This window comes from Neurospora tetrasperma (genome assembly GCF_000213175.1).
Source record: "Neurospora tetrasperma FGSC 2508 unplaced genomic scaffold NEUTE1scaffold_1, whole genome shotgun sequence".
Classification (NCBI taxonomy): domain Eukaryota; kingdom Fungi; phylum Ascomycota; class Sordariomycetes; order Sordariales; family Sordariaceae; genus Neurospora; species Neurospora tetrasperma.
The window spans coordinates 5,212,400-5,223,124 of NW_009799099.1; the positions used below are offsets into that span (position 1 = coordinate 5,212,400).

Here is a 10,725-nt window from a genome sequence, read left to right on the forward strand (position 1 = left end):
CTAGATATTTTGAAGACGGACTTTGCGTTTGGTTTAATATATATAGTTATATCAAAAGTTAAAATATTATAGGGTATAATATTCAATTGTCCTTTTAGTATTATTACTATATAGACGAAAGGTAGTAAGGCCCAATTTAAATACTATACCAATATTATTCGGAAGCGGCTTTAATAGATATTACCTCTTATACTAATAGTAGTAATATAATTCTACTACGGATTCTAGGCACTTCGCTTATATTTAAGAGACTTCGATAGTATATAATTAATACGTATTCCTATACGGACGTTACCCCTTTTCTATTTCCTATTTCTTTATATTTATAAAACGATTGCCTTTTTATTTTATATATCGCTTTATCTATCCCTAAAACAAATAATACTTTTATCTCTTATAATATTATAACTACTAGTAGTAATACTATTATATTAATATTGTCCTTACTAACCTTCTCCCTACTATTACTATAGTACAAATCAATCGCCGAAGTACCTTTATAATAATATCCAACAATCCTACCGCTAGCCAGTCCTTATTACTACCATAGTGCGAATTAATCGCCGATAGCGCCTTTATAAGAACATCCAATAGTTTAGCCGCTAGCCGGTCTCTATTACTACTATAGTACGAATTAATCGCCGACCTATTGGAATAATACCAATAGCCCAAATGAAGGCCAAAATCGCCGAACACTTTACGCCTAATAAAATAGTAGCTATAGGCATAGCCCAGAGGAAGGCCAAAACCACCCGTTTAGGATACCTCACGCCTAGTAAGGTAATAACTATAGGCATAGCCCAGAGGAAGGCCAAGACCGCCGAGTACCTTACGCCTAATAAAGTAGTAATTATAAGTATAGTTCAAATAAAGGCCGATTGCCAACTCGTTTAAATGGAATATATAAGTGCGTTATCGAATTGGCGTATAGCTAGATACTCTCCCTAGTATATATACCTTTATTATATAAACGGAGGTAGGCTTCGTCTTAACTACAATAAGAACCGGCCATTCCTAGACCTCTCCGATACGAACGGATTATTAGTAGTAGAAAATTACTATTTAAAGCGTAGCTATTATATACGAAGCGGCGACTACTTAGAAGTCTATTAGGATTGGAGTGCTTAGAAGTCTATTGTTCCTCGGGAGGCATTAACCTTCTACGCTTCGTTATTAATCCCCGTTCATTCGGTTAAACCGTTAAAAATATATTTATTGAGACTAGATTACTTAAAAATCTATCGGGATTAAATAAATCTATTTCGGTACCCTCTCTCTCCCTTCGAGAGGGAGGTCCTATATTAGGAAAAGAATAAGAGGAGGCTTTAATTACGGAGTCCTCTATATTATTAATTATAGCGAGAGGTTGTAACGAAGTGGAACTCCGTTTATATTGCTAGTAGAGGGTCTCTGATGGATTTAAGCGGTTATTTTTATATAATATACCGGAGGGTAGATCGATAGGTGGAAGGTAGATCGATAGGTAGAAGGTCAATCGATAGGTGGAAGGTCGACCGGCTTAGGCACGAGGTCCGTTTTACGGCAGTATATTCAATACATTCGAGTATATATAGGTAATTCGACCGTGTATACCCAATTTGGCGGTCTATATAATAAAAATAGGTAGTCCTTAAGTCTATTGTTTAATTTTTATTATTATTACAATCTACCTAGTAAATACCGTTTATATAATTGCCTGCCTACTTACCCAACCGTCCCTTCGTTAACTATAGGTTATATATATCATTTAGAATTATTTTACTCCCCTCCTCTCTCTTCTTTTCTTCCCTAAATTATATTATATACAACCACATAAGTAATTACTAATATTATACCTATTTATTCCCTTTCGTTTTACTAGCCTAATTAATAATCGTTATATAAATATAATATCTTCTAATATATCTCTCCCTATTACTTCTAAGTTTATACTTAGCTCAACCTAACTGCCCGCCCCTAAAACCCTTACCCGCCCTTCTAAATTTATTATACCTACTAACCGCTACTACTATTATAAGGATATTTCCCCTAATATTCCGGCCGCTACCCTTAATTACCCGTCTTAATTATTCTAATATTCTATTAGTAAATTCCTCCCCTACTATACTAAATTACTAGAGAAGGAGAAGGCCGAGGAGTTTATAGTTATTCCCCCCTTTATAAAGAAGAGGAAGATTGTAAGTTTTCTTTTCTTTTCTTTTCCTTTCCTATCTAATTATAATATTTATTATTATATTTACTAGGATAATAATAATAAAGACGAGGATAATAGCTATAATTGTAGCCTTTTATATAGTTATCCGTATAATGCTCTATATTAATATAATATATAGAATAGGTACTATTATATCAAACCTAAGACGGGTAGAGGAAAGAAGTACTATATTTATATTTAAAAGAGGGTTAATGACGACCTTGGACGTTCTAAGATATATGTAGTATATTAAGCGCTATAGGAAATCAGAGATATTAATAACGATAGTGCTATATATAAGTACTATAATAATATTTTCGATGCTATTGGCCCTATAGTTCGCTTGGAAAAGGTTAGCGTTATCCTCCTATAAGTTTTTTTTTTTTTTGGTTCTTTTTTTTCTTTCCTTTTTTACGTTTTCTTTCTAATAATAATAGTTTATATAATACTATAGTAGCTCTATCGACTTTACCTTCGGGCGTAAGATTCTTATTGTTCTTTATATCTATAATAGTAAAGTTCGTCGCCCTACTTCTCTTATCCCTAGCCCCGTCCTTCCGGCTTTCGAGATTTTTACTACCCCCCCAGCCTTCGCCCCCCGGCCCTCGCCCCTTCGGCCCCGGCCTTCGCCCGCTAGGAAAACCTCCCTCCTAGCTACTCTCTTCCTACCCCCCTCCCCCCTTCGCCGGTTATACTATCCCTCCGGCCCTCCTTATTTCCGCCCCGGCTAGCTACCCTAGCTAGTCCGTCGTCGAAATTCGTTTTACTATACTAGAGAAGGATATAAAATACTACTTTAAAGTACTAAAGTAGTTCTAGGAGTAGGAGAAGAAGAAGAAGGAATTAAATATTACTATTATTAGCAATTTGAAAGTTCCTTAGCCTTTCGGCCCTTATTCGTTCAAATAGCCTAACCGACTTCTCTAAGGAGGATAAGGAGGATGATAATAATAAAAATAAGGATGTTCATTTAATTATTAGTATATCGATAATACCCTATCTTTATTTTTCATTTTTTTTTTTGCCATTGGGTATAAATATTAATATTTACTATCTTACTCTCAACCCGTTTATATATTTTAATTTATATTATAAATAAACCCTAATACTATATATAATTATATACTTCTTAACTTCTATACCTTTATTCACAATTAACCGCCTGGATACTTAATTATCCTATGTCGGCTATTTATATTGATTCTAAATAATTTAAAGATTTTAATAGATGTATTACTAGCGGGAATTGAGTAGAAGTAGGTTACTTCTTTATCTTTAAAGCTTTATTAGTCGGTATATTTTTAGAAGTACGTAGTTTAGTATATTACTTCGAGCGAATAGGGAGATTAAAGAGATTTACAAAAAAAATTTTCTTTTCGTAAATAAGTTTATTTTTATTTAGTATAGCTATTTCAATACTAACCCAACTAATTACAAGCCGTTGTTGCTTTAGAACGACCAGGTCGCGGCGCTCTTCCTCTTCCTTTAATATATCCTTTAAATGCTTTTCGAGTTCCAAATTGTCGTCCTCGAATATAATTAATATACTAGCGCTAGTAGTAGATTGTTAATAGTAGGCGAAAGTATGGATAATAATAAATATATAATAAGTAGATTAATAGAAAGTTTGGATAGTGAATAGTATATATAGAAAGTCTAGATAGTAAATAGTATAAATATTATAAGTATAGGATAGAATAGAATAATTATCTCAATACTACTTCTAACTTTACTACTTTTATTCACATTTCAATACCATCTATAATATTATAATACTATTTCTAATATTGCTACCCTTATTTATTTCTCAATACTACTCGTAATACTATTTACAATATTATTACTCTTATTCGTTTTTTAATACTACTTATATTTATATCTCAATATTATTTCTAATATTACTACTCTTACTTATATTTTAATACTATTCGCAATGCTATCTCCGCTTATTCTTTCTTACTCTCTCACCGTAGCTATAACTGTAAATTCTATTATATAAATTATACTCCCGTAAATTCTATTACCGGTCCTAGGTAACGATTAGCTATAATAATTCTATAATCTAGGTAGGGGTGAACTATACCTCTACCTATAGGACCGGTCCGGATTGGCCTCCCTTCCTCGAAATCCTCGATTCCCTAGACTCGATATTCGATTTTCTAGACCGCCCTTCGACCCTTTAGACTCGTATCTAATTAAATAGAAAAAAAAAACAAAAAACTATTAATTCGAATACTATTTCTAGACTTAGATTTAATAACCCTACTAATTTAACTGTAGAGTAACCCGACCGACCGACCAATCGACCGACTAATCGAATCCTAAGATAAAATAGCCGCGTAACTTAAGATAAAGCGCTGTACCATACCGTACTATAAGATTTAAGATTGTAAGACTAAGCCGATAAGGAAGTAAGCGGAGGATAACTATCTAATTAAATTATATTGGGGGTAAACTACCTATAAAAGTCCAAGTACTATTAGTATATAGCCGAATTCCAAATAGAATCGCCAGTAATATTCGTATTAGCGTGAGATTAAAGCGTATATAAGTCTTAGGCTATTTCTCGGGTGCTATAGACGGAAAGCCTCTAGTTCGGCTTCTATGAGGCATTAGGGTAGGGTCTACTCTATAAGTCCTAACCTCCATTTTTTATTTTTTTTTTTTTTTAACAACTTAAACGAATCTAGTATTGCACCCGCAGTAGGCCGCCAAAATATTAGGTGATTACTTAGAGTAATCCAACATTGCACCCGCAGTAGGCCGCTAAATTTTAGTATTTACTTAGAGTACTCCAGCATTGCACTTATACTAGACCGCCAAATTTTGAAATTTACTTAGAGTAATCCAGCATTGCACTCGTAGTAGGCCGCCAAATTTTGAAATTTACTTAGAGTAATCCAGCTCTAGACCTCTAACAGCTGCGCTTCAGTAAATTCTGCCGGGCTACCCGGAAGACGATGTTAATACTACTTCTAGTATTACTACTTTTATTTATATCTCAATATTATTTTTAATATTATTACTATTATTTATTTCGCGATACTCTCTTTAACATTACAATACTATTTCTAATATAACTACTCTTACTTATTTCTTGATATTATTTATAATATTATCCCTAATATTACTACTTTTATTTACATTTCAATACTATTTCTAATATTATTACTCTTATTTACTTCTCGATACTACATCTAGTATTACTATTCTATTTATTATTACCATTCTATGATAAGCTTTATAATATAAACTATATTCCCGTAAGTTCTATTACTAATCTTAGGTAACGACTAGCTATAATAATTCTATAGTTTAGGTGGGGGTGAACTATACTTCTACCTATAAGACCGGTCCGGATTAGCCTCCCTTCCTAGAAATCCTCGATTCCCTAAACTTAATATTCGACTCTCTAAACCGCTCTTCGACCCTCTAAACTCGCATCTAAATAAATAAATAAAAAACCAAAAACTACCAACTCGAATACTACCGACTTTTCGATTTAATAACCCTACTAATTTAATTATAGAGTAACCCGACCGACCGACCGACCAACCGACCGATTAATCGTACCCTAAAATAAGATAGTTATATAACCTAAGATAAAGCGCCGTACTATATTATACTATAAGACTTAAAATTATAAAACTAAACCGATAAGGAAGTAAGCGGAGGTTAACTATCCAATTAAATTATATTAGGGGTAAATTACTTATAAAAGTCTAAATAGTATTAGTATATAGTTGAATTCTGAATAGAATCGCTAATAATACTCGTATTAGTATAAGATTAAAGCGTATATAAATCTTAGGCTATCCCTCGGGTACTATGGACGGAAAGCCTCAGGTTCGGCTTCTATAAAGTATTAGGGTAGGGTTTGTTCTATAAGTCCTAACCTCTAATTTTTGTTTTTTAATTTCTTTTTAAATAATAACTTAGACGAATCTAGTATTGCACTCGCAATAGGCCGCCAAAATGTTGGGCTTTTACTTAGAATAATCCAGTATTGTACTCGCAATAGGCCGCCAAATTCTGCAATTTACTTAGAATAATCCAGCATTACACTTATACTAGACCGCCAAAACATTGGGCTTTTACTTAGAGTAATCCAGTATTGCACGCACACTAGACCGCCAAATTTTGAAATTTACTTAGAGTAATCCAACTCTAGACCTAAATAACAGCTGCGCTTCAGTAGGTTCTGCCGGGCTACCCGGAAGACGATATTAAATACGGTCTTAGTAGGGGAATAGCGCCTTACAATTAATAACATTGGGGCTACCCTTATATATGAATAAAGTAGAACGTTAGAAGTATATAGAAGTACCATAGAAGAGAGTAAAATTCTAAAAGTTTTATATAAGATAAATAAATCTCTAAAATGATTAAGATTTACTCGAGATCTTTCTATTCTAATCTAGCGGAAAGTACTATAACTATTCAAATATTTTTATATAAGGGGTAAACTACATACCCCTTTATCGCTCTTACTTCTACTATATAATATTTTCAGATAGGATAATATTATATATTAGGGAAATTATATTCGAATAACGATTGACCCAATAAGTGACCTACTTACTTATCGGTAGAATATTTGCTTTTATAAATAGGACGGACGGTCTTATGAATAGGTAAATATTTTCGACCGGTATTAATTCAATTTATAAAATATTACTATGTCTCTCTCCCTTTTATACCTAACCCTCCTTTCAATATCCCTTCCTCTTATATCCAATTCTCTATCTTATAGTTAACGGCTCTTTAATACGTTTTTTTACTAGACGGGCCAGCGCAAAATGGCAATTGCTCGTATACTTAAAATAATACCCTAATAAGTACCCCTAGTCCTTAATAAGATATATTTTGGAATTGGCTATAATAATTGCAGGGTACTATTATTGAGGCCGGAACCCGTACATATTCCTAATTATTACCACTATTATAATGATACTGCTAGAAATTATAGAGTATTGATTTCACCCTACTATTTAATAGTAATAATAATACGTTTATATTAGACCTATTAATTAGTGAAGATTATAATAGTAATGAAGACTATAATGACGATAAGGATGAGACGGGTAAGTTACCTTCGGTATTATCTGAATTGAAACTAATTATTAATTTAAATGTGGGCGCTATCGATTGAAATGCTATACTCTGAGGAAGATTGGAGGGTTTGATAATGGATAATATTGATTATAGTATTGATTATAATGAAGTGCTTCTTATGGGGTTTAATAAAGAATAATTTCGGTTAGACCTAGAATATAGTGAATGTAATAATTAGGAACCCGAAACCGTCGGTTTCGACGAAGAGTTCGTGGACGAGGATGATATTATCGAAGGGTAGATAGACGATTAGGAAGTACTACTATATTAAATAGTTGAGCCTATCCCAAGAGTTGCTTCTACTACTGGAAATATTATTGATATATTAAAGTTAATTTATTACTATTATAATGAATTGATCGAGTTGTTTAATTTCTATATGGGGTTTGATTTTAATACCTATATTAATTATATAAAGGGTACGGATTATATAATTTTATAATACTTATTAAATTCGTTATGCGGCTAAGATGGTAAATTTATATTAATACTTTAGTAATTTCTAAGATAATTACGTACATTCAAAGGTTATATTAAGACTAGACTACCGTTGCTCGATATGTGCGTCGCTAATATCCTTCTATAAGTTGAGAAGTTTAAGATTAAATTGGCCGCTTAAAAGAAATAATAGGAATAGGCTATATAAGACGGATCAAATGCGGACTCGGATGCCGACCTATTAATAATAATAACCTTACTGTTTTTTATAGACTTATATTCCCTTTTTTAAGCCTTCTAAATTCCAATACTATTATGAGTATATATAAAGGTATAGTTTATTTAATAGATAACCCTATTGAATTATACTATATTCTATATTAGTCTAACTCTATACGAACTACTTTTGGGGAGTACGCCTACTTTATAAGTACTAGCGATTTTAATTATATTAAGAAAGCTATATTACCTTTAGTTTCATTTATTTTTAATATATTGATAGTAATTGTAATAGTTGTTTATATTATCTACTAAAGGGTAATAACGAGCGTATATTGTATATTGGCTGTATTAAAATTGTAGGTAAGAATTATATCATAAATTACGTAGATTACTAAAGCGAAATTACTATTATTATTCAGGAGTATTTACCTATTAATAAAGTCAATAACGAATTCCATAGATTAGGTATTAGAGTACAGGCTAATAAGGGTATAAAATTTAAAAGTAATAAATTAGTGCTTCGTATGGATAAAGAATAGTAGTTACTACAATACTTGGCCGATTTATTTGTACTAGTTTTATTACGGGCAAAGGGTAGATGGTAGATGTGAATATACGTAATTGTACGAAGGAGAAAGGAAGAGAAGTGTGTAGCCGAGTGCCCGGAAGCCTAGCCTTATAAGAGCGGCCGCCAGCGGGTCTATAGATCCGCGGCAGGCAGCGCTCTAACCAATTAGCTACCGGTAATAATAATAGCCGGTAATAATAATAGTATACGGTAGTTTTAGAAACTACTATATACTAATACTAGGTATAAAGTATATAGGCTAACCCTATAATACTTCCCCGGACTAAAAGAAGCTATATAATTAATTAATATTATATAAAATGATAGAAATCCCTATTAACCGAGTGGTCCGTTTTTAAAAAGCTTTTACTGCCGTTGCTAGTGGGTACTATTGTAACTTCCGCTGCGGAACTAGAGTTTCCCGCTCTGCTTCCTTCTCCCCTCTATAATTTCCTTCCGTTTCCAGTTACTTTTACCTCTTCTCCGCCACTATTTAATCCGGGGGATACAGCACATCGGGGTAACCATTATAGAAAACCCGTATAATATCGGAAGCTATGGATATATTAGCGCGTAGCTAGTATAACGGCGTATGTAGGGGTGCCTAGACTATAAGGTATTCTTAATAATCCTTATTATTCTTCTAGTATTTATTGATTTGTTTGAATTTGTATTAACAAAATCCTTTTAATTATTGGTCATCTTAATAGTATAATTATAGTTGGTACGAATATCCTATTCCTCTACGGCCGTTTGTCTTAGGAGACCCTCCTTATCCCATAGTTTGATTTTATTGATATAGAATAACGGATTATATTTTATATTAATTAGACGTTTGAGCGTTACCAAATAATTATCTACTTTAAGGATTTTAAAAGGTCCTTCGAAAAGGGGTGTAAATTTGGCGTAAGGTCGGCCCGTATTGAGGTTTTCGGTATTAAAAAGAATTTTATCTCTTACTTTATATTTTAGGGCGTTCGATTACTGATTATTGGTATGATTTCTATAATATTATTATATTTATCGGGTTTGATTGGTAATAAAGTTTAAGATTTTCCCAAATTAGTCGGCTTATTTATTAGTTTTGAAGTGCTTTATTTATTGTATTGCTGATATTTTAGGCGGGAATAGCTTCGTTAGTTCGATGTATATACGTGGGTAGAAATTATAATTGATAAAGAAGGGGGAAATATTTATAGTTCTGGATATTAGATCGTTATTAGTAAATCTTACGATTGGTAGTTTATTTATTTAATTATTTTAAGTCTAGTTAATGTAGAGACGAAGGGACTTCTGTATTTTTGTATTAATGTATTCTGTTTAATTATTAATAGTAAGGTGGAAAGCGGAGGAGGGTTTAAGGGTGACTTCTAATTGTAATGATAAGGCTCTTTAGAATTGTAAGATGATTTAGGTACTACGGTTGGAGATAATAGAGTCTAGTGGATTATAAATATTCTAGACCTTTTTAATAAAGCGTTCTACTAATTCTTTTACTATTAGGCCGATAGGAAGAATATAGTACCTTATTTTAGTAAGGCGGTCGATAATAATAGTAATATATTTAAATTCCTATCTATAGTATATATAAGGGGTTAGTAGTGTAATGTAATCCATCGAAATATCTTTCTATAGTGAAAATAGTATTGCTAGCGGTTTTAAGAAATTATGGGGGGCGTATTGCGATGGTTTGGATTTGGTGTATATTAGGCAAGCTTTGTAATAGGATTTCATAGTAGTATATATCCCTAGCTAAACAAGGATTATGATAATAATAAATAGGTCTTTTCGTAGCTTGGATGTCCGGCCGACGGCGAATTGTAGATTCGGCGGAGGAATAGAAGGTAAAGTTTTATATTAGTAGGGTCGACGAAGATAGTACTATGGAAGTATATTCGTCTTTAGATTGTTCGGTATTTAGTAAAGGGAATTTTCTTTATATAATTTGTAACTTCTTTGGACTATATTTAACAATTAGGGACCAATAGGTAGGCAATAACGTTTTGGAGGATAATCGATTTTATATAGCCTTTAGCTATTAAATTGACCATTAATTTTGTGTTTAGAATTTTTTATGTGAAAATATATTCGGTATTGATATGGATTTCCTTACTTTTGTCCTTTAGAATGAAAATTCCGTTAAAGAAGATGTTATAGTCGAGTCAAATTTCATTCCTAGTTAGTAGCC

The 10,725-nt window shown here is 32.4% G+C and overlaps 1 protein-coding gene across 1 annotated transcript; it reads left to right on the forward strand.

The window, feature by feature from the left end:
- Positions 1–672: 672 nt before the first annotated feature.
- On the forward strand, positions 673–7,550 carry NEUTE1DRAFT_135422 (uncharacterized protein; the record flags this gene model as incomplete). The annotated part of the gene is made up of 2 exons (XM_009850226.1): positions 673–780; positions 7,488–7,550. The coding sequence occupies 2 exons, from the start codon at positions 673–675 to the stop codon at positions 7,548–7,550; spliced, it is 171 nt and encodes a 56-aa protein (XP_009848528.1).
- Positions 7,551–10,725: the final 3,175 nt, after the last annotated feature.